Source organism: Buteo buteo, chromosome 11, assembly GCF_964188355.1.
Source record: "Buteo buteo chromosome 11, bButBut1.hap1.1, whole genome shotgun sequence".
In the NCBI taxonomy this organism is placed as follows: domain Eukaryota; kingdom Metazoa; phylum Chordata; class Aves; order Accipitriformes; family Accipitridae; genus Buteo; species Buteo buteo.
The window spans coordinates 7150947-7176742 of NC_134181.1; the positions used below are offsets into that span (position 1 = coordinate 7150947).

A 25796-nucleotide genomic window follows, 5' to 3' on the forward strand; every position below is an offset into this window, starting at 1 on the left:
TTTTTTGGACATGTAAGCAGAGTTTTAAACACTGTAAGATGTGTTTTCCACTTACATTAACCCAGTATAAATCAAGATTAAGTTCATTATCTCAATGATAATGAAATGTACAAAGCCTCACCACTGATTTGCTCAGCTACTATAGGTTATGTGGCAGATCAAGCTACTTGAGGATGGATCCCTCTGCCTCAACAATTCCTTCTCTGCTCTTTTTCAAATAAAACCAATTAATTTGGTCTGTATCACCAGCTCAGGGAGACAGTAAGTTACGCTACACCACAACCACTCTTGTCAGTTGTGAAGTCTTCTGTAAAAGGGGCCCTGGTTTGGGCTTGAACAAATTGCCATGGCTGGATGAGTTCTGCAGGGTTATGAGTCCTTTCATTTCCCTGATTCATAGCTGCAAACGTGCAAGGGAGACTCCCTCTCCCTGCTCCCCTTTTGGGAATACCCTTCTTTGTCAGTAAATAAGGGATGAGAAACAGACAACAAGGTTAAAGGAAGCCAGTTCTCAATGAAGTAAAAGTCATCCTCTGCCTAAAAAAGACTTGGGCCTCCTTATAAATATCCTGGGTCAGAGGTTCAAGGGATAAGAGTAACACCTCCAAACTCTGGAGATGCTGCAAATTCTTATATAATGAAGTCTCATAATGTTGGCTTACGAAAGAACTGCGTAGCCTTTCATTATGTCATGGTCCCAGTCCAAAGTTCAATGGAGACAAAGGGAAAATATCCATTGCCTTCAGTGCTTTGCAAGAATCAAGAAAACTGTTGGGTTGCTTGGTTTTTTTAAAATATGAATGAAGGTGCCTTTACCACTGAAAGCACTTTCCCTCAGCCATTAATAATGTCTGTAGTATCTTTTCTAACTAGGGCATCTGTTTACATAGAAAATGCAGTCGAGCATATTCCACTTAAAAACCAAAGCAATTTTTTTGATGTTTTACGTATACTGAGCACAGAAATAACTAAACTATCCCACACCTAAGATGTACAACTGCTTTAATCACAGTGAAAATCATATATTCAAACAAGGAAGTCATGCACTCCGTCTAACAAGGTACCTTTACTGACGATTGACAAAGTTAATCTAAAATGGTTGAAGAATCCTTTTCTAGAGCACTATCGTGGCACGATGTTTGTCATTAAAATCAGGGTTGTAGTTATAAAAGGCAATAGGTCAAAGCAGATACATACATCTGGATTTTTATAACTTTACTCCCCTGATTTGAAAAATGAAGATGTGTAAAATACTGTTAAGTCATTCACTTACCATGGATTTGGTGAAAGGTCGAGCCAAGGTAAACAGCAGGGTATACACCCACCAGTTACGATGAATGGAGGAGTAAATCATATTTCCAGGATGGACTGAATTAGATGTCACCCCATGGGGAGATAGGCGTCGGTTCAGCTCATTGGAGAACAGTATATTGCAAAGCTTGGAACGATTGTAGGCCAACATAGCCCAATACTCCTTCTTAGATGGAGAAAGCAGGCTGAAATCAAGTTTTCCAGAGGAGTCTTTAATTTCTGTAAATCTAAAAAACAGTAAATATGCCTTAGATACCCCAGAGTTAATTTCACTCTCATTAAGAACAACATAAAATGTAGACAACAGAGTAGAACTTGGCCAGAACCAACATAAAACAACAGCTTATTTAGCAGTTGAAAGCAACTACTGGAAATTGCCTGAGACGCAAGGAATTGTCCCATATAATATGGCAGTAAAGTTATTGAATAATTAGCAAAAGCAAATGATAAATAAAAACAAGTCCAAAAAAGGCTTTAATGATTTAAAGACATTGTATGTAACTTCTGAATCACTTTATTTTAAATCTAAAAAAAAAGATTTTGCCATAGATCTACGAAAGCACAATCAACTTGGAGGAAATAATGTAGGATTAAATAACTCTGCATTAGAAGCAGAGAAAACCAGCATCGTTTTATTTCCCCTTCTTCCCTTCCCCTGATTATTTCATCCAGTGTTCATGTACTGCACACTTTCATTTAAGTGTTCAAGTACCTACGGATGAGTCTCACTGCCTCTTAGACTCTTTTTTAGATTAAAAATTGATGAATATAAAGGGGTTATAACCTTGGTAACTTGCCATCAATAGTCTTATATGTTTAAAAGATAAATGTAAACAAAGCCAAAATGAGTTCTGGCAGAGTATAATGTTTTTAAGTATACCCATGGCATGGCTGAACACAAATCAAAGTAACTAGTTGATGTTTTTTAATTGGGTCTGACAGAGTCATTAAACACCAGCTGTTTGTTTCTTTCCTTTTTTTTTTTTTTTTTAATAACAAAGTAGTGAATGTTCTAAAGACATGTAGATGAAGAAAAGGAAGTTTCCATATAGCATTTTTCCCAAATTCTTACAATTTGATTTATCAATTTACTGGTATATCTTAATATTAAAAAATAATACTACATTTAGTTACAGATCTATGTTTCATTCAGAATTGCTACTAAAAATAAAAAGGATTTAGCAAGCTCTTTTTAATACTCAGAGTTTTCAGAATCAGCTGGGGAGAACAGGGATAAACATAATTATAGTACACACTAGAAAAATGTTTTAAAATATCTTTACTAATTTTGCATCTCATGCCCAGAAATGAAGAGATCAGCTGGAATTTCTACATTCATTCTGTGAGCAGAATTATAATACAGTCAGAGAAAAGCAACTGCGGTATTTGAACTCAAGAGGAATCTAGGATGTTCTGTATCTTGCAGAATTAGCCCTACAATTTCAACACCAAAATTTCTCTTTCATAATTTTTGGTTAGATAAAATACATTTCTGAAATTAACAGGACTATTCTGGGAGGAATTTCCTATATTCATTCCTCAAGTAATCATTTATGACACCAAAAATAACCTACAAATAAAATACTTTGTGTATACTGTATAATGGAAATACGGTAGCATATTTTGAGTCCAGTCCTGCAAGTGTGCTTATGTGAGTCAATCTTACTTATGTCGGCAATCTCATTGAATTCAGTAGGATAAGGGCTGTACAATCAAATTAACAACACAGAAATAAAGACAGAAGGAAAGTCAACCTACTTATTATTCTGATTTTAATATGATGTGCTTAAAGTACCCAAAAGCTTAATTTAAACAGAATTCATTTGTGCTGAATCCAGAGAAGTAACTAGAAATGAACGAAGAACCAGAGAGGCAAATAAATATTTTGCCTTGGAGCAGTCTTGTATAATATTTTCTGCAAACATGGGACTTTATTTTTCCCCTAACAGGGGGTCTTGACTCCAGCTGAAAGATCCTGCCAAGGTTTATGGAAGTAATTAGATACCAACACTTCTGTTTTACAACATAGTTTAAGGCCCAGAGTTCTCAAGTAGGTCAGAAAGTACTACTACCCAATAATACCTAATGTCTAAACTAACTCCCTGCATCAACTTCTTGCCATTAAACAGACTGGGCGGGGGGGGGGGGGGGGGGGGGGGGGGGAAGCACAGTTATTTACAATGATCGGTTTAAGTGTTAAGATCTGCCATAATACATTAATTGGACCCCTTAGAAAAAGGGAAATTTACTAGTTGCATTTATTATTTTATTCAAACATAGACTGTTACTTATTTTTTGATGGGCTTCTATAAACCTTGGCTGATCTTACTGAGTTAGCAATGAGCACTTTAAAAAATGTTTTCAAAAACACAGATAAAGATATCCAGAGATGTGAGCTCTAGTTACACATAGCACTTAATACAGTGAAAAACAAAGATGTCATTTAAAATACTATCAGAGATACAAACTTACAAAGGGGAACAAGCAGCTGACAATTCAACATAATCTCCCATTAAATAACAGCTCATTTATACGTATCCCGTTGTGCCCTCCACATCTGGCAAGTGATTGGAGTTGGCAGATTTATTTCTAGAGCTATCTTGCCTGCCCTGCAGTAGCCTCCCTCACTCCTAACAGGACTCTGCTACTTGCTTTCACAAACCTGGTGTGATTTGCAAAGATAAGGATGTCCAGATTTTGTTACCACCTAATTACTAGACATTTCATGTCTTTTAACACCAGGGAGGATTATTACTGGCATTTTCTATTGCTTTCTTTCATTTCAGCCATCATAAATTTAAAATGGTAAAAGTAAATCTATCTGCAGTGTGTCATTTATACCATAAGCCCCTGTGTTTGGAAGTGATAAAGGTTTCAGCCCGACCCTTGGCTGGTCTCTCTCTACCAGGTCCCTGGGGTTACATTTTATGGAAACATGATTAAAAAAATAAGCTTCATTCTGGGTCACTAAAACATTTCAGAAATATGAAGGCGGGGGGGGGGGGGGGGGGCGGCGGGGGGAGGACTCACACGTTCTTCCTTTTGGTTTGCTAGAGCTGTTACACACGACCAAAAGTGAAATAGAAATCAACAGTAATGTTTAAAGCTGGACATTATAGGTCTAATCCTGCAGTCCCTTAACTAAATCAGAAGGCAGTAAGTGGTTTGTGCCCACTAAAATTTAGAACTGGGGCATGCATTGTGCCCACTAAAATTTAGAACTGGGGCATGCATTTTGCACAAGGAACTTCATTTAAATCAAATCCATCTTTTCAGTTATTAACACAAAGACCACAAGCATGTCTGAAATAAGGCAAACCTCATCAACGTCTTTTTTGCCAACTGTACTTCTCCTGGCAGTAGAAAAGACAAGCATCTAACATTTTAATTAAAAAAATTCACCAAAAGAGGCATGGCCAGATTTCTAATATGTATTAACTACACTACTTCCCATTTTACAATTATACAGCTAATGTCTGCATTGAATTCCCTAATTTCTCATTATAAAACAATTGGATTTCATCTAGCAGTTTTTAATTGCATTGTTTCTCCTGCTAAAATAACTGCACATTCTTCTTGGTAAGATGTTGAAGTTGTTGAATGACAAATCAATATAGGTCATGCCATTCAGATTTAATCAATTATTATTCCATCTCCTCACAAAATCAATGAGTGGTCTGAAATGCGGTGAAAATCTGCATTCATACAAAGAATGATCAAAAAATACCTACATACTGTTATAAAACTAGAACACACTTCATCCAGCAATAGAGCCAAATCCAGTAACATCCACAGGCGTTAGCAATGCTTCTATTTTAAAAAAGATTATTCAAACACAAATGTTTTAGAGCAAGGCCTTTCATTTTCAAAAACTTCTGCAGTTCTGCCACAACTGGTTTAGGGTAAAGATTTCAGCTAAATCAAAGGTAATATTCACCGACCTGTGTGATTCGGAGGACACCATCACAACCCTAGCAGGAGATGACCGGCGTAAAACGTCTTCCAGAAGCTGGACAAGATAGAAATGTCCCAAGTGGTTCACCTGGAAGGTGGACTCCAGGTCATCCTCCGTCAAGCACCAGGGCACACCAAACACGGCAGCATTGCAGATCAGGATGTGAAGAGGCCTGAAGAATCAGAAGTATTGAATAAAACGGCATCGGGGAAAAAGAAATCTCGATGACGTACACGTAACGACGTTCCCGCGTGAAGCGGGCCGAGGCGCGTCTCGGGTGTAGGCGTGAAGGCTGCGGCAGCGGCGCGGCTGCAGGGCGGTTCCTGTGGGAGGGAGCTGCCCCGTGGCGGACGCAGCCGGTTCCAGCTGGTTCCGCCGCGGCCCCACCGCGGGGCACAGCTGAGCCCCTCCGCCACGTCTTTAAGAAAAGGCAAAACGCCACAGGGCAGAGAGGACTGAGGGGCAACAGTGGAAAACAGCAGCATGAGCCGCAGGGTGAGAGAAGGAGGAGGGGAGGAGGTGCCCCAGGCGCCGGAGCGGGGGTTTCCCTGCAGGCCGGGCAGAGCCCACGCTGGGGCAGGCGTATCCTGAAGGGCTGCGGGGAGCACCCAGTGCTGCAGCAGAGGAGGCGTGTGAGGGGGAAGGAGCGGCAGAGGGGGCTGTTGTGTACTGACCACAACTCCCCACCCTCCTGGGCCACTCGGGGTGGGGGAGGAGGAGGAGGAGTGGGGTTGAAGGAGCGACGTTGAGCCTGGGGAAGGGGCAGGGCGGGAGGAGGGAGAAGAAGGTGTTGCTTTAATTTTTGTTTCTTACTATCCAAATCTACTTTAATAAATTAGCCCACCACAACGTGTCGTCTCAAGATGCCCACCAAAGCAACACCACACAGCTTTTCCACTTTCTTCAAAAATACCAAGTAGAGTGGTAGTAACGCTTTGCATCTCAGGAACCAACAGGACCATAGCAAAGTCCATATGTCCTGAGCATTCACAGCAATAGTGATCAGCAGATGGATGGCTGACATGCATGGGCAGGTCACCAGAAATACCTCAACACTGTCGCTGTTCTCTCAATTGCTAATGAGGAAACAGTCTCTTTCTGGAACATTTAGAAAAGAAACTTTTCCTAGGGGAGGAGCGACTACTATCACTTTCTTATGTGGGGTAAACATCTATTCATGACACCAGCACAATTGGTAGGAGAAACGTGAAAAGTGATTAAGAAATAAAGACACAATGCAACAAGGCATATTTCCATGTTTCATACTTCTGCAGCTTGTGAAGTATGCTGTTAAAAAAAATACAAGTTGATAAAGACTGAGTTGGAAAATAAAAACATCCTCCAGAAGCTGTACTCTTCGGTAGAAAAACTGCACACAATACATATGAGATCCTTGAGACAGAATCCTTCCTCCTGAGCTCAGCTAACCCAGTTTAAACAGAAATGCCACGATGAAGGAACTTGAAATGAAGCATTCCTAGTTTGCTTTGCAAAGGGTAAGATTCTACCAAACTAAGCTAGAAAAGAATCTAGACTGTCACATACCTCTCTCATTTAAAAATCAGGTCCAGAAAACTTCAAATTCCTTGACGTCTCCACTGTAATCTCAGGATGCTACACCCCTGCAGCCTCCCCAACCTCCACAGCAAGATCAAGGACAAACACCCTTTCTGTTCTTTCTTGTCTTTTTTCAAATCCTTATGAATCACAGCAAAGACTCTGGTTCTCGGACCTCAGATGGATCTACATTTGCTAGATTGTATCATCTCAAAGGAAACCTTGGCACCGAGAGTGTATTCGTGTCCTTGAGTCAGAGCCTGACGCAGCAGACCTCAGCAAGAGTACCTGAGCTGAAAACCTCATACTTGAGAGCCTGCATCTGGCATCCCTGGCCCTGATACAGTTAAATAGGAAAGGTCACACAAAATAATGACAGCCAAACAACTACTTTTCATTCCTGCACTCACCGTGCACTAATACCTGTGATGTCCTAACACCACAATATTAAGATCTGTCACATTTTTTTGTTTAGCCCATTCCAGCCTATTATGTCTTTACTGCAATTGGCCAAAACCCATGATACCAAATCAACCACCCAACATAAACTCTATTTCTGAAGATAATAAATGAAGCACAACTAGGAAAAATAGCTGCTTGCCCTCTGTTCTTTCCAAGTACTTCTTCACAGCCCTACACACAAAACATGACAGGAGACCCAGGGTCAGATCATTTTCCTACATGGTTGAAGGACATATATACTGCAACTCTGAGCATCTGCAAAAGGAATTCTGGAAAAGAATGTGAAACATGAAGCCCCAGGTTGTCAAACAAACCTAAGTAATTAGATTCCTTCAGGCATGTTTGAAAACCCCAGATTTTGATAGCCCAGTTTTCAAAAAAACATTTCTTGGGGAATCAAATGCACCTTAGGTGAATACTGAAAGAGCTGCATAAGCATCAACATAAACAGTAGGCTGTATTTCCTTATTAAAATAAATTTCAACTTCAAGCCCGCTGGGAAGTTACCAACGTAGTCTGCTTTAATAAGAAGTTAACAATCTAATATCTGTACCTGTGCCAACTTGGAAAATTTTAACAAAAAGCTTCAGAAGCAGCATGAAACATCTGTGTACTTTGGGAAGCTGATTTTCTGAAGTGCTGAATTTCTGATTTGCCTTTTGGTCAGTGACACTTATACACATAATATCTTCACAGACATACTACACCCACAAAAGAAACTGAAGATAAAGGGGGACTGTCCTTTTAAAGGCAAGGTTCTTTCTTTCTGTTCAAACCAACTTGCAAAAAAGGCAGTTCTTTTTTTCATCATGCAGCCTCACTCAAACACAGCGCAAGCAGGCTATTTACTAAGATATGCAGGATCATATTTTTTAAAAGGTGCCCGACCTTTTGAGGCATATTTTATCAAAATGTTTTAAACCCAAGTTCATTTTGCCTGTTTGAGATGCATCTGCCAAGAGGAAAACAAAGCCTCATGAAGCTTGAGAGTGCATGTGTGGAAACTTTGGATGATTCATCATCTCTTCTGAAAGTTTATGAAAAGCTCTAGCAAGAATTCATTTACAGATTTGTAGATCTGCTGGGAAAAAGGAACAAGTTTCTTCAACATAGATGTAATTTTTGGTATAAGAGCCTCCTGTATGAGAACTAAAGCATATGAGTACAGCAGTTAATATAAAAAATATGATCGCCATTCCCTGCAAAAGATCGTAATTCTATTTGATAATTGTCATATGTACTATGAAGTAACAGACCACAATAAGACAGAAAGGACTCACATACAAACCCAAACTATATTCCACCTAACCAAATTGTAATATCCTTCATTAATACTAATTACAAAATAACCACCAGAGGCAAAATACACACTCTATACCTAAATCTGTCAGCTCAATTAATTAAAAAGATGATTCTAGAATTATAAAACAATAAATGAAGTCACTTTTAAATTGTCGGGGCATTTAATTGGGTTTTATAAAAGAAATAAAATTATGCTTCCGTCCTTTTCATGAGATTTGTATTTTTCAAACAACATTTTGTTCTAATTTTTTAAAGTAAAGGTAATTAAAATTAAAGAGACCATCAAGTTAAAAGTATTTACAATATTCTATTAGAAAAATCTGTGAAGAAATATAAAAACAAATACAGAGACATTTTAAACTAATATCATACGGAAAACGTAGTATCACATTCCCTTCTAGAATTCCTTTATTTTTAATTAGCATTAGTGGTTTTAAAACGTTAAAAACTGATTTCTCTAGGAACACCAGAGGAAAGAAACCTAAAGGGTTATATCAACAAATATTGCCGTTATGCTTTGTTTCCACTCAGAAGGAACCACCTCGGATTTGGATCCATGTCCATTAAGCTATCGGTGTCTCTCATCAGACTGCTAACAAAGGTCCAATTACTGAAAATTGTCCTCTAAGTTTTTGTGACCTGGACATTTACACACCAAGAAATGAATGAGATTACCTATGTAACAGCCACCATATAATTACGAATTTCAGCCACAGATGACAGATTCTAACCTCAATGGTGCAGAGCTCTATATCACTGAACGTATCATTATGCAGGAACAAAATTTTTAAGATACATGACAATTCACACCACACATCTGGCACTACAGCTTTGCTTTATGACAGGAGTATTTTTAAGTGATAGCAGAACTACGACCTTGATTTCACAAGTTCATTAAAACCATTGCTGCGATCTACATGAGGCTTCCTCCCGAGCCCAAGGAAAAAAAAAAAATCTCCTCCTCGGTTTAAAGTAGTTTGTAATTCTACATCAAAGGCACTGCTAAGGCCAACAAAAAATGTCAGCAGCAAAGGAAAATTTTCTTCAGTGTTTACTCCTGGTATCGACATTACCAAGCTGCTCCTTCTAACCATGACACCTATTTGATAATTCTGGAAACACTGTATAGTTAAAACCTTGCAGAGTGTTTTGAAAATTTACCCCCATGTCTCCTTAAAATGCCTTCAGTCAGTGACTTACATCACACCAAGTGAGCTAACGTGGTCTACCATTACAATTTAAGTACGCACTGGGACTTGAACATGAGCTGTTCCATCATAGCATGTAATCACTGTTTCTTACTTCACAGCATGACTGAGCCTCACGAATACGCTGCTTTAACTGCAATCTCTACAGCAATTCTAGAAAACTCTCACCATGCTGGTAAGCGTAGCTACAATTTAGTGAAAGTTAAAAAGCATGTAGAAGTAACAAGGACTTTGTTAATTGTGAATATCTCAGCTGAAAACCATCTAATATCTTGTGCACTTCACAAATCTGTGATGCATTACTAACCCTCGCACTGGGCAAGTCATTCAGATCTTAAAAGCTGTGCTCAATTCACCATTAGGAGCAACAAAGCAATCCAACTGCTCTGCACTATTTGAAAATACAGTAAGTGAATACATTAGAGAGATACAGAAATTAAGCTGTTGCTATAAATCAGTTAGTTATGAAATTTAATAATCAATTTGTTAGCACCTGATGTAAAACTATGATCTGTCAGCAGCCTCCCAAGCTGGCTGTGTGCAGCAGTAGGTATTTCCAAGGGAATTAATTACTGATGATTTGCAAAGGTAAGAATAATATTTTTCAACAAATGTAGCCTGTGCACTAGGAGGTTAAACAAACACCACCAAAATGTCAACAGAGTTCTTGGCTTTGGTGTTCTCCCATTTCAAATGTAATGAAATAGTTAACCAGAAATTATGCAAAGGGAATACTTTCAAATCTTCCCATGAAGCAGAATGTCACACCATCTGGGGCACTTCTCAAGTGGTTTGAAAAGTTCACACTGTTTGGAATTACACAGAAATTCAACAGAAAAGGCTTTGCCGTATCCCCAAAGTCCCATAAGCAACTGTAGACCTATGTCACGGCCAGTAAAGAAGGCAGAGTTGTGACTTCTCTTCCACAAAGAAGCAAAGTCACAGCCCACCAAACTTTTTCATCCCGTAACTCTGAACACCCATGTTGCTTTCTCTGAAAGTTAGAAAATGGTGCTTCCTTCTGTGAGGGAATGCCTATATTCTCAAAGGAAATAACCAACATGCAGGCTAGGCTTATGGCTCTCCAGAAAAAGGGTGAGTTTAACAACCACCTCCAGAAATCCCTCTCATTTTTACAAGCAGCACTGATGGGAAACTGAGCAACAAGAAAATCACTAAGAGTCAGACAGCAGCAGGAAATCTCAGAACCATGTATAATCTAACACTGACCCAAAAATATTTACTTGTTTGATGAAAACAAAACAAAACAAAAAAGCACACTGCTTAACGCTGCTTAACAATGAATTTTGGAAATGAATGCTTAATGCCTAACTTCCCTTTTTCTAAAAATATTGACTGAAAAGTCAGCAAAAATACCCTCTATTGCCACCTGTCAGCTAAAAGAATTGAGGATCCATGTCAGACAGGCTTCATTTTAAGGCAAGCCACTAACACTGAACTTAGAGCCCTGATGGATGACCTCCTGCTAGAAGCAAGGAAAATTCTCTGAAATTCATCCTACTGGATTTCTTTGCAGGATTTGACACTGTTGATCAGCAAATACTTCTGCCCCAGTTCCAAGAGATTACTGGGAGTGTACTGAAACTGTTCTGCTTCTTCCTTTGTACCAAATACATGGGAATTATTATGAGCAGCTGCCCCTATGTCTTCATAATATATTATCTGCATACTGCCATATAGGTCAACCATCTCTCAATCATTATTCATTACCTCTATAAAATCTTCAGTGTACAATTTCATAAAAGTTTGGAGAAGGAACAGAGGTCTCAACAGATTTAGAACTAAACAGAAAACATCCATTAGTCCTGTTTTTTTCCTTTATTAGCTTTTCTTACACATACAGGGGGAAAAAAAAAAACCAACTAAAAAAAACCCACATCATCTTACACCTCCAGAAATTAGTAAATTACCTTCCTTTGAAGAAAAATTCTATCACTTTAGCTCTAGGGGGATAGAAGAATTTGAGAGGCCTACTTTTCCTCTTAACAGGGTACAGAAGCAATTTCCACTATTGTGAAAATTTTAAAGTTGAACTTCTGAAGAGACATGCAGACCCAATATTAAATCAAGAAACATTTAAACATCTAATGTTTTTAAACATTTAACATCAACACTTTAAACATTTGTAATGTTGACCTCAAACTGACCTTAGTAAAACCTGCACTGCCCAAAGCACCTTCCCTCAAAAATGATCCAAGCTGGGATTTCTCTTTCCACTCTTGTATGAGTTTCACAAACACTACACACAAAATAAGAAAAGCAAGGATGAGGTTTAATTTGTTGACATGACCTGTCTCCCACACTTGGCTAATTTATACACTGCAGGTATGGTATATGATACTAGAAATCACAGAAATTAGGAACTTTTTAATCTACATTTTTCTTATTTGGTATCATAACATCAGTAATTCACTTTCTTTTGATAACAAATTATTGCTTAAAAATGAAGCTCAAGATTAGTATTCATACTTGCTTTTTAACTTACAACTACAAGGCAAGAGGGAGAAGGAGGAAGAATTATATTTTACAAGTGTGTGGTGTTTCCTCCTTCCATTAGGTTCATACCAGGGACTCTCTCACCTTTTGGGGTCCCACTATCCACAGCTCTGAATTCCCTTTTCCATAGCTATAATCTAACCCTAAATTTCCTCTGACTGACAGCACACAGTGTACTCAGGTTATTGATATTAACAACACAGGTCAGTCCTGCTCTTCCCTCACCCCAATGCCATATTTCAAACCAAAATCCATCCAAGAAACCACATTTTCCTTTGTCAAAGTGTTGCATCTTTGCTAGTTCTGTATCCCTGGGGATTCAAAATACCTCCATACATATGGATTTTGAAAGTCCTGGGGCCAGATTGGGGTAGAAGAGGGATAGGATAGGGCTCTGCAACATAACTTCTATATCCATTCAACCTTCCAGCATTTCCATTCTGCATCCTCTTCCTTTTCTCAAGCCCTGGCACAACACGAGGAACACTCTGTTCCATTCCTTGCCATGCCTTGCAAAGATATTTTGTTTTGTTTTGTTTTCAATCTCCCTGACGCTTAGGAGACAGCAGTAATGGAAATATCCGGAATCTGGTAATTTTCATTCAGCAGCTCACCTAAGGACATTCGCTACCTCAAAGTGGACACATATATCTTTTTCAAAATCCCAATAGCAAATCATTATTTATGTGTATACACAAGCACTTACAAACAAGCATAAGCCAGCTATAAAGGAATATTCATTTTTGCAATAACCATGGAATGATTTGTTGTTTCAGCACATACTTCTAAATATATGAATTTCATTTGTACACTGTAAGTACTTGTTAGAAAAAAGAAAGCTACGACTCATGAGGAAGGTCAATTACTACTTTTATTACATATTCGTGATATTTCCCATTGAAAACAGCTAACTCCTTGGAAATTTTTGGGGGGACCACGGTTGATCATTCAAACAATAAAACACTTCATGCATTTTGAACATTTCACTTGCCAATGACAACTCCTTCCTCTGTTTTGCCTAGAGATATATAGAGCTGTAATAGAGTTCAGAAAGCCCGTAGCAGCTGCATGCTGCCATTCAGACCTGAAAGATTCCATGTTGTGATAAAAATTAATGTACTTTGACATCCTCTGGGATTTTTGGTGCCTTGGGAACAGCTAATGAAGAAATACAACCTTTTCAGACTATAACGCAAATTTTTGGATTCTAAGATTAAGACATATGTGGTATATGCATGGCCTGTCTAATGTCGGCAGTAAGGCTTCCACACCCAAGTGCCAGAAGACTCTGCCTTCCTGTGTTTTAGTTATCTCCCATAGAAAACCTTTAACTAAATAGACTAAATACATTTTAATCTGTATGTAATTAAATAGCTACTCTTGCCTTATATTTCAGAATCTTTAGAAGACAGCATCAATTAAGCACACAGATCTTCTTAAAACCCATTAGGCTATAATGATGCAAAACCCTTGTTTTATTTGCAACAGAATACATTTTAATCAGGCATATTGTCATACATATTTTACTTCCTTAGATGCTCAAAATAGCCTTTGCAGCTGGTGTATCTTGTGGAAAGTTTTTAGGAAGACAGGACCCCAAGACTTTATGAGCCATCTTAGACTCAACTTAGACTCAGGCATAGACACATGGCTCAAAATGGGAACCAGAACAACCAGTGTGCTGAGCAGAAAGCCACTGGAGGGTTATCAAGGTTTCTTCATCAGGTTACAGTGAAAAGAGTGCAAAGTGTCCAAAGACAAGTGGCACATTCGCAAACTTTAGACAGCACCTTTATAGTGATAAAACTATGTAACAAACACCTAACAAAATCTTTCTGTTAGTAATACGTAAAGACACTTAATATTTTTGCGGATGCCACTATATGTAAAGTTATGGTGAAATGTCAATCCTATGTTTATTTTAATATGGACTTTTTCTTTTTTAAAAAAAAAATGTTCTGAGGCAGAAGATATTTCCACAGTACAGCACATGAAGCGAAAGGTGATCTGGTGAAAAAGTCATGATCTCTGCCTCCAGTAAAAGCAGGGAGGGGTTAAGCTTGAGAGATTTTTTATTTAAAAAATACTGGAAACAGTTTTTGGATCCACATGACTTGACACATGCTACCACAATGGGGTAATTGTGTATGAGAGCTTAAAAACAGAAGAAAAAAGAAAAAGAAAAAAAAAAAAAAGAGAAAAAAAATTATGCAGAAAGCCAATTCCTAGGCTTTAATAAGGCACAGTACCACGACAAAGAGAAAAAGTAAGTTTCACCCTAATATTATTATGTATGTTTCAAATGCAGTCAGCCTTTGATCTTATTTAAATTTAAGATACGTGCTGTTTGCAACAGTAACTTCTGAACTATGCATGTTTCAATACTTAATTCAATGTGGATATTTCTTGATATCTCAAAATGTACAATGTTGTCCAGAAGTTTGTGCCTCAGTGGCACTGTCAGAACACCAACTGTATTCTAAGATAGGAAGACAAATATAATAGCTCAACTGTTACTAGTTTTAATTCAGAAAAAGTATTCTTATAAATGGCAAAGAGTTAACAGATTTGTACGGTGTTAGAAAATATGTTCAAATTTTGAAAGACAATACTTAGTGGCAACAATCATCTCTGACAGAGATACATCTACTACAGAACCATTAAGCATATTGGCATAACGGAATCACTAATAATTCATTTAAATCATATATTAATTTTTTCTGGATCTTTTAAGTTATGTATGCAACAACTTGCTAAACAGATCCCATTTTTACCTCTATATTTGTATGTATGAATAGAATTTATCATACAATGTCTATGATTTAATTGTGGTTAAATTGGAATTAAAAAAAAAAAAACAAATTAACACACCTGCAATAAGTCAGTTATAATGCATGAAAATGCAGAAAAACAGTATTCTGGAGTGAATTTTCAGCAGGCTCTGAAATCTTAATTGCACCCACAAGGTTTCAGAGCGCTTCTGCTTGCAGCATGAAAAATGAATGTACTCATAGAGTTTGAGGCCTCAGTTAAGGAGGCCAGCTGAAAATCTGGCCCTCTCCATTTTGGGTCTGGTTAGGGAAATAAGAAGAGACTAAAGTTCCAAATGGAGAATCATAATTCATAACTGCTGTCTTTTCCATATTTCTACACATAGCATAAGTGAATAAACTGTTAGCATATGCCAACTCTTACCACAAAAAAATTCCTATTTTAAAGTATAGGAAAGTAACTGCAGTGAAAATCTACATATGGAAGTCCTGCATAATTTTGAATTGCTGCTACCAATTCGGAGAATTCTAAGCAGTAGCTGTTGGCAAACCTTATTTTATATCTTTGAAGTAATTCAAGATTTTTCAGGATAATTTCATTTTTTTTCCTCAAACATTGAGAACATTAAATTGATGTCTTACTGTTTGGCTGAAGATAACTTTAATTCAAACCAAGTGGCGCTATGAACCACTCAAAACTAAAGATGCACATAAAATTTCATCTGTAACTTTACTGCTCACTTCTGCCTGCTAACTGTTTTGATCATGGAAGTGTTCTTATGCTAAGGATCAGGCAAATGCCATGATATCATGACTGTAAATATTGACAACAGGTAGCTATCTTGGAAATTTTAGAACTGAAACATTAGTGCTGTCCCTCAATTAAAGTATGCAGGTTTTAGTCAAATATGTGATGATTAAACTGGGAAACAGATACCAAAGTATCACATCCACAAATCCACACTCCGACACAAATACCAAATCCTAGAGACTCTGAACTATCAAACACTGACGCTGACTAAATTTAAATGCTATGTTGCATACAATCACAGGAGGGCAGTCATTTTGTCTATAAAGTGGATTAATACCAACCATAATTCCTCACATTGTGCCCACTCAATGAAGAGGAGATTCAATTCAGTGTTTTTTAGTTCCAGAAGCCTAATATGAAAGATTGGTTGGTCTGCCTCTTCCAACTGCAGAAAAATCAGCTAATGCCAAATCCATCTTAGCCCAGAACATTATTATAAACAGATCACTTATTTGATTTTCCATAACAGAGGCATTCAATCAACTGCCTGAGCTGGAAACTAGCAGAGGGGAAAGACTAGATACAGATAAAAGAAGTAACTTGAAAAAATCTAGCCATTTAGGTGCACTGAAACCTCTTTTCCTACTCTCATCCTAACCATAGCACTGTCTTCACATGGAAGGAAGGTGGAGGTCATTCACTTCTGCTGAAAATATCCAGTGAGGAATCTATCTCCAGATAACAAGCCAGGAATACTAAAAGATAGCCAGAAATAACAGTTAAATAAATAAATAAATAAATAAATAAATAAGCAAACCACAGAAATAACAGCATTGCAGTTCAAACTATAAGAGAGTCTAAAATTAGTCGCCGTTACTGTAACATAATGAACTGGTGCTCTCTAAAGAATTTGTTCTGTAAATCCTTCAGCCATCTCTTTTACCAATTTAGACTTCCATTTTATGCATTAGTCACATTGTGTTCAGTTTGTACTACAATGAAATAAGAGGTAGATCAAACATTGAACAGCAATATTGCTTTATTCTGTCTTCCCCCAACGATGACTTTGGGAGATCCAACTAAGTTACTGCGTTTAGCTTATTCTGCCCACAGAATCTTTGTGAGTGCAAGAAAAACTGGAGAGCACTGTCCTGCACATAAGGGAAGTTTATATTCTGCTACAATCACACTACTGCAGGATCTAAAATAATCTACAAAACCCGTCTCCCCAAGAGCTTTATTTGAAACTGCATGGATAAAAAAAGTCTCAGAAAGAGAAACAGCTGTATCAACTCTAGAGTACAGATAATGCAAACAAAAAAAATTATTTTTTTCTGTGAGGTTGAAGGATTTTATAGAATATATTTCTAGGAATACAGCATTATTTACCAGAGTTTATATACTCTTGAGCCCAAATTTTATCTGTGAACAAGGCTGCAACACCTAACAAATCCAAACAGGAATAAAAGATTCCTGTCAAATCTCAGAAGCATGATAACTTGAAGATGAATCATCTGATTTTTGCTTTCAAACAAGGAAGCCTTCTTAGCTCTTAAGTACTACTCCAATTTATATTAAATGTTTCTTTTCAGAGTAACTCTTTCCTCCCATTTATTATTTATGTTTTTTCTCAACGCTCCCTCTGTTGCATCATTTGTTTTCGGTATGCAACCAGCCCCTGTTAAATTCCTGCTGAGCAGAGGATGACATTTCTTCATTCTTCACGTAGTTTCCACAATCTCTCAGATTCTCAAGCACATTCAAGAAGGCATTTTTTTTTCCCTCTACAAGTTATTCTATTACGGCAGGAGATTTACAATCTCAGCAATCTTCCCTCTGCTCCCTGCAATCCCACCACCACTACCTTCCCCAGCCGCAATAGGTTTTGATGGTTTAACTCACTGAAATTTAGGGAGCCTTTTTCTGCAGTAGTTCCATTTTAGTTTTCTCATCCAGGAAGAAATCTGTGAAACAGAGTCCTTGAAGACTCTTTTCCAATAGCTATCAACCAGGGAAGAACAGGCTCCCAGGCTGTGATGTGACTACTGAATACACCCTTATATCTGCTGACAAAAAATAGTACCGAGAGCCACAAAGTGTCCCAGAAAAGCAGAATTTCAAAAGACAAGGAAATCTATTCTCTATTTTATAAATTTTCAGTTATTAGTTACAGTTATATGTTCAGATATTAGTTATCAGGTGTCACCAAGACCAAAACATTCTGTAGAATACCAAAGTGTCCCAGAAAGCAATAGTGGACTGGAGAAATTAAGCAGACAATAAAACTATCTGCACCCAGAAATTTAAGATGTTCACCACTGAATACTAAAGGCCTCTTCACATTACATGTTGTGAGAAATAAGAACACAGATCTTTATTAAAATGTGTATGTTCATATAAAATTTCTCCTTCACATTTTAAAATTATTGTAGTTTTTTCCCAGAAACCAAGATCTATAAAACTCAGAACTCAAACGATAGTTTTGTTTAGAACAAAACCCAATCACTTTATTTGCTTTTCCTACTACTTTATTGTTAAGGAATTTGTAAGAGATTTTGTAACAAAGAAAACTCTATACTCATAACATATTTCCTATGCTCATTAAGAGGACTTACAGCTACCTCAGGGGAACCGGGGAGAGTGTATCTCAGTATGTCTTCTACAGGTGCATGAAATCAGGGATATCAAAGCCTTCTAAGAAAGTTAGGCCACCAGCTAACAGACTTGCTAAAGCATAAAGAACAACGCTCAGTCTGTCACTGAAGCCTGTAAGATTTCTTTCAATTGCTCATAAAGCTACTAACGCAAAGGAATCACTGATCTGACAAAAGCCTCTGGACACTACAGCAAAACAAACAAATGAAGAGACAAAAGTAGTTAGTGTACATTAGGGCTGGAAAACACATAGGCCTAGCATTGTAGTAATAAGATGCTACTGCCATATAATTGCTTTTCTGACCATATCCAGACATAGTTAAATCACAAAAAATCAGAGCCAGAAAGACCTAGTAGGTCTTCCAGTCCATTCTCCTGCCAGTGCAGATGATTGTAAGGTAACTCTTCTGTATCTGTATCAGATAAAAGATCTACTGCTACAGGCAGTGTGTGGGGTCTGGTTTCCATCCAGCCTCAGACTTTAAACAAAATACAACTGGAAATTCATTTTGGTCAAAACCCCACAAGTCTCACAACAGATACAGACCTTAGACTTTCCTATAATGCTTGGAGTAGTCCTGCCAGACGCACACACATCTGAGCACAGATTCAAGACAGAAATATCTAAAGGCAAGGCAGAGGCTATAAATGCTGTCTATTACTAAATTTTTTCCAAATAAAATGAGACTGAAACATTAGTAAAACCTGTCCATCACTGACAACGTAGCTTAACAGACCTACGCTGGTAAAACAATGTACACCAACAAAAGTAAAACAGGTTTTACTGATTCTACATCTTTACTGATTCTGTGTCTTCTCATTTTCTAAGTTCTCTGACAAAAATTGATATAAGCATGTTCACTTCTAAGGATTTATAAACATGCATACCAAATGGACTAGCTAGGATGACCGTGATCTGATCTGCAACACACAAATCAAGTTAAGAGCTGCATTTGGAAGAAGGGTGGTTTTATCTTTTCACTGTACCATATAGTTTTTAAAGAAATGTAGCATATTAAAAGCATGAAGAAGCTAAATTAAAACACTTACTGTTCTTATATTATGAAACCAAGTTAGTATTAAAACAGCAATACTGCAAGATTTTGTCTTTCTATTTCAAGAAAGTTTTAATATATGAAGATGATATATGATAAGAAAATATTGTTACCAAGGATTTTGGTAGTAAAGGAACTTGTGTTAGAAGTCAGTTTTGACAATTCTTTGAATCTAAAAGACCTATAAGTACTAAAATGTCATCTGTCTATCCATGTGAGATTTAGCTTTGGCAGTATTTCAAAAGTGAAAAAGCATTCTTTGTTATATATTTTCCCTACGACAATATATTTTGAAAGCTGTCTAAGAGGCCATATTCTCTTGAGAAGTACAGTAAGATGTATATGTGTTACAGAAATATTTGCAGAAAAAAAACCCAAGTTTGAATACTCACAACAATCAATGGGTCAAACTGTGGATAAAAGCACAAAGTGTAGAACTTATTGTCAAGAGTTGGCAGTTAAAGATTTCAAATAATTTCTTCAATTTAGAGATTCATTGTTCTGTTCAAGCTAAATTAAACAAACCATTTGGAAGCTAACCTTATTATCTCCATATAAATTTGTCTATTGTTAAGTCATTATCATCACTGCTGTCATTATCATCCCCTCTCCCCCTATTTTTTTTTAATTATGGACTATTCCAGATACAGATCTGGAAAATGGAGCTGTCCGGCTCATAGGGCTATTTTTTTTTAATGCTTTAAAAATAAAAAGAGAGAGAGAGAATGTTAGAAAAGAAAGTAAGGCAAGGAGTGCACTAAATGCTCATCCCTGACCTCTTCCAAACCACTGCAAAACTGATAAAATTTGCCTGAGCTGCTTTTTATGCAGTTCAGCTTTGGCCTTTTTCAATCGCCCCAGAGGTATCAATGCCTCCTTTAAAGCTGGGGTTACACATGGAATAATAAGAGATCTGTAATTATTTTTTTTTTCAGATGAAAACAAATGATCTTTAATTTATGTTAAAAAGGAATCCTGTGAAAAGATTATTCACTAACTGTAGCTGCTGATCAGTCCATCTATGGTGAATTCTGCCAACTGTGCTCAGCTGATAAAGACATTAAAATAACAAGAAATTATTACATGTAATTTTCTGAGTACTTACACATTCTTGGATTTGAATGCTTCAGCAAAGTGCTGCACACTCTGAAGAGAAGCAAGGTCTAAGGTCATTGCTTCTACCTTGGCTTTATGCTGGAACAAGAGAAAATATAAAAAAAGATAAATAACAACAAGTGTAGTTCACAGTATCATGTTACAGTAAATGTGTTATAAAACTTGTCCGATTCCCTTGTTTAACATTATAACCCCAAAGTGAATACAAATCATCAAAAAGAATGGACGACCGCAACATTTAGTGCCAAAAGTGGTTCTGCTAAAAACATAAAGCTATGTAACACACAGCTTTATATAGTACAATGAACTGACACAAGGTAGTGTTAAGGTTAATATGGTATCTTTTTTTCCATTTTGCTGGTGAAACTTATATAACTCATGAAATAAAAAGTAGAGTAAATATTATTCTTAATGCATGGTATTTTTTACATACCATACCAATACTTAGTAAATACTCTATAAAACCAGCTAAATTCAAACTTGCACATATTAATCCAAAACAATCTATTGTTCATACCTGGTGATATAAAAGACAGTATAAAATTAGTATAGAAAACAACTGATCAGCCTACACAGTTTTCCAAACAATAGGAGTTTACCAGTGCATAATATCTTCTAAAGAAATTGTGTATGTACTTAAAACCAACTTTTCACCTAGAAGAAGACATGCAATCCCACAAAATGACCTTAGGCACCACCAGAACAACTCTTACAAATATTTTCAGCTTTAAGATCCCTGTTCTCAGACCTTTTGAAACGCACTCCAAATCTCAGAACAAAATGACCCAAAAGTCTATTTTCATTGCAATCACTAAAGTGAAAGTCATCACAGAATCAAGTGGGCTGTGGTTCTTGCAAGCCACAGTTCTGAACTACCTTTCATTTGACTGCAGCCGTGTGTCTGCACCACAACATCCAACAGTTGTCTTCAGTTCTTCCACAAACACTACACTTTAATACTTCTATGATCCACTGCAAAACACCAACTGTCATGACATGTAAGTCACATAGATCCCCTAAGGAATTAAGAACGTGTGTATTTGTCTCACCCTCCCTTTTAGACTCACTGCTGCCCAACACCACATAAACTCTCTGGTACATAGAAGGCGGCTGGCAAAAGCCCTATACTCTCCCTAAACCTAAACACGCTAACTTTCAGTCCACTCTGCTTAGTTTATTCAGCAAAAAGGAAATTAGACGGACACTTCATGTAATTCCAACATGCTACCTACACCTACATACAACAGTCTTGGTTCAGACTGGACATGAGCACTGTTAAAAAGAAAGAGTTAGAAAAAGATAGAGCACTTAACAGTGGTACTATGCAATCAAAGGCAGCATTTGAGTGGAGAGGCAACAGCAGCGTAGCACCATGGTGCAACGGGGGATCTACTGCGATTACAAGGTGATACAATGAGCACTTCTGGCGGAACGAAAAGGAAGCAGCATGCATGTCAGCACAGAAGGAAGCCAAGAAGAGTGCTCCCATTGTCTCACAAGTTCAAGCAATTCATCTGATCTCCGTGTTTCATTACCTCTAGTACTTTTCTCCCTACATCTGTTTTCTATTTCGCTAGCACCCATTCTGCCCGCTACAATTACCTTACAGGTTGGGTTTAAACAGAATGTCACTCAAATTCTTGTTGTCCCACTCCAGTCAGACTTATCAGGCCAGCAAAATAAATAGAACTAAAATTTCGACAGGTTGAGTTCCCATAGGAAGTATCAATTGATGGAGTCCGAAAATGCTAAACCAAGCTTTGTTACGAAGAGGTTTTTTACCCTCACAGTATGCACATCATTCTGGAATTCATTTTGCCCCACTGGGTAAATACTTTCTCCTGTGTGATGGTCAGAAACTTAAGAAAGACTTGCTGCCTTGCATTATGCAATAGAGTTCCATAACAACTTCTCTTCAACTTTGCAGCTCAAAGCCGTTTACTTAATAGAGAAGTAGTGGGCATAGTTGGGTTTATTTTGCTTCTGCTTTCCTCAGTTGAAACGTTCTCCTGTTGCTTCCACGGGTCAAAGGACAAGAATGCTACATATACAGGACATAAAGGGAGTAACAAAAAATAATAATCAAGTAGACCAACAGACTATACCGCAAGCTGTTTGCTACTGTCCTCCTGGGGACACAGATTCAAGTCCACATGATATTACCAGGTAATGATTTTCCTCTTGGTGTCACTTGTTAGTGACTTCTGCAACTGATTCCAAGAATAGAAGAGAGGTGTCTGTGTATTTCAAGTCCAAAAGAAAAAAAAAGTATGATGCCTCCAAAATACTTTCAGATTTAGAAATTAAACAGACTAATACTGGCCTGGACTTGTGGATTAGTATATTGAAAATTTAAAAATCAGAAATTTAAAAATCATAAATAAATTATTGAAAGTGATAAATGGTTGACCATCAGACAGCAAATGCGAACTGTAACTATGTTGCTTCTGTACCAGTTCCATCAATGAAATGAGACCACCTTTCTATTCAAACTCCATTTTGTTCACTTGACCTTTTTTTCTTTTAGCTTTGATCCACATACAGTTAGAAAAAAAGACAAAGAAAACATTTGTTAAGAAATTCAGGAAACTGTATATAAAATGACCTGAAAAAGGAAAAATGGAGAAGGAAAAAAAAGGATGGGTTTAGGAATTTTTTCCACTGAATAGGTCAGCAAAGGCAAATGGCAAAATGAAATTTTTTTTCAACTTTCTCCCTGCTTTTTCTTTTTAAAAACCTTATGGTAACAGTATGTATTTCCTTCATATATACACAAGGTACATACTGAGCACAGAGACACCCTTTTACTCCGTTTTCCTCATAGGAAAAACTGAAGCATGTGACATCCAAAGCACTCAGATCAAAACTCGCCACCTCAGCTTCCGAAGGCATGCAAAAAGACAAGCATGAGTATTTTCTCCAAACAGTAATTGGGGAAGGAATCAGTTTACATACCATGAGCTTAGGCAAGTTCCCCAACTTTTCTGTTTCAGATTCTCCCTTGTCAACTGAGATTCAAGCACCTCTCATTCCACAGAGATATTTTGTAGACCATCAATTCCTACTATAGTTTAAGAATGTGAAATGCTAAGCCTTTAGTATCAAATCATTTTCATTCCAAATTTTCCCATTCTTACTTCTATGTCACATTTTCTTTAAAAAAACCTATGAATAAGGCAATACAATTGCAAGGTATGTTCTTAATAATGGAAGGATACCTCCAGTCAATGACAAGTAGAAGGTTTTTTTGTTTCCTTACAGTAGCTCAGTGTTACCTTTGTTATAATGTTTTTCCTCTTTCCCTATCAGCCTAGGTAGCACATATTGTGGTATTTATAGAAAAAGAAGACATATTTTTTTAATAAAAAATAAAACTAAAAAACACTTTTGCTAAAAGGCATCGTAACTGTAATTGTAATCCACAGTCAGAACTGATTGTTAATGGTATGCTGCAAATCCTGATCTAATGTGTCATAATTGTATTACGGTGATGTCTCTCACCATTTCACTTCACATATTTTCAGTACTGAATTATGCCTCATTTTATGCTGTGAAATCTTAAATGGGACTTGTCACTTTCCCAAATACAGAAGGCAGTCTTAAAACTGACATTGTAAAATCAACACGCTAAGGCAGAAAACTCCAGAACTTTAAAAATTAAATCAACAAAAGATATTAATGCTACCTCTACTATATTTTCAATTACATCATTTAAGGGGAAACTAAATAACATGAGCGTAGAATATTTTAAAGAGCTCACTTCTAAATCACAGGATCAATACTACATGGCGCTGTTGAGAGCCTGTGCAAAATGAGCTGATGCCCTTGCTGCAGATCCCCGGGACAAATGTCCCAACTGTGTCCAAAACCACTTTCACAGCTAGACTCAGACCAGCTTCACAAACTGGCCAAAAGGAGAACAGACACAAGAGGAGGATATGCTTCTGCTGTCTACTGAACCTGGTGAAAACAAGGTCAGCTACAACCAACTGAAACAGTGCTTTTGGGATGGGGAGTATTTGCATTTCACGAAGCCCAAAGAGCAGTTCAAGGCTAACGATGTCTAGGCAGCAGCATCCTGCCTTTGAAGAAACAGCTGAAGGCGGATCATTCTCTGGTTCCTAACAAGTCCTCATTTAAACACAACACAATAACATCTTAAAAAGTGTAAAAAAAAAAAAAATTTCTCTTGTATTTCCCGATTTTATGCCCAGTTCCAAAACCATTTTATCACTGTTTCCAGGTAAGTTTCATTACTCTAAATAACACCAGAAAACAGTTTGTTTAGTTTTGTATGTAAGCTGCTCCCTATTGGAGCAAAAATATTAAAAATGCCTAAGTGCAATTGGTTATATTTTGCACTCATGCTAGAAAAATGCTTATTGAGCCAGAAACTAACAAGAAAGTGAAAACATCCAGAAAGCAAGCAATTTCACTATATGCAATGTATTGACTTTACAGCTTAAAAACTGTTTAAAAATGAACACTGCATGGTAGAGTAGTTTGGCAGTAAACATGATTGTGCATTTGTGTCTTGGTATTGAAGAAGGAGCCTTTTTTCATAGTGAATTTTTCATTCAAATGTAAGTGATGATTTACGTTAAATATAGGTAAAGCCTAGCTACATTTTCCTGAAAGATTGCAAGGAAGTGAAGAGCAGTACAATAAGTTGAAGCATAAAAGCTTTCTCTGTCATAATATTTATTATAATGGCATATAAAATAGCTGAAATAAATAATAGATGACTAAAAGTAAATTCATATGATAAAGAATCTTTCAGCAGACACCATTACTTCTGACTGCTCCAGTTTCATACAGAGTTGAAGAGTCTTAATAAATATGCTGTAGCCCCTGTATCTTATGTAAGTACAAGTCATTTTGTAAGGGCCTACTTAAAATGTAACATAGTGGACACTAGATAATTTACTGTATAATTTTACTCTCAAAAAATATCGTGTATATATCTTCGATATTTGAAAGTCCCTAACTCAAAACTGAATGCATAGCACAACAAAAATATCTGACTTTGAGGAACTGAAAATGTAATAAATTGCTAAAAAGCAGTTTAATTTGATATAGAAAAATCTTGATGACAACATCTTGGAATGCAAATAGTTCTTATATGCAGTGTGAGAA

General features: G+C 37.1%; 1 protein-coding gene across 9 annotated transcripts in view; it reads right to left on the bottom strand.

Moving 5' to 3' along the window:
- WWOX (WW domain containing oxidoreductase) overlaps window positions 1-25796 on the bottom strand; it is a 535055-nt gene that overhangs the window by 395362 nt on the left and 113897 nt on the right. For all 9 annotated transcript variants that reach the window (XM_075039972.1, XM_075039973.1, XM_075039975.1 and 6 more), the window contains exons 6-8: window positions 20650-20738; window positions 5253-5438; window positions 1274-1538 (exon numbers count right to left, since the gene is read on the bottom strand). In XM_075039972.1, coding sequence (XP_074896073.1) covers window positions 1274-1538; window positions 5253-5438; window positions 20650-20738 — 540 coding nt within the window. The remainder of the gene's footprint in view (window positions 1-1273; window positions 1539-5252; window positions 5439-20649; window positions 20739-25796) is intronic.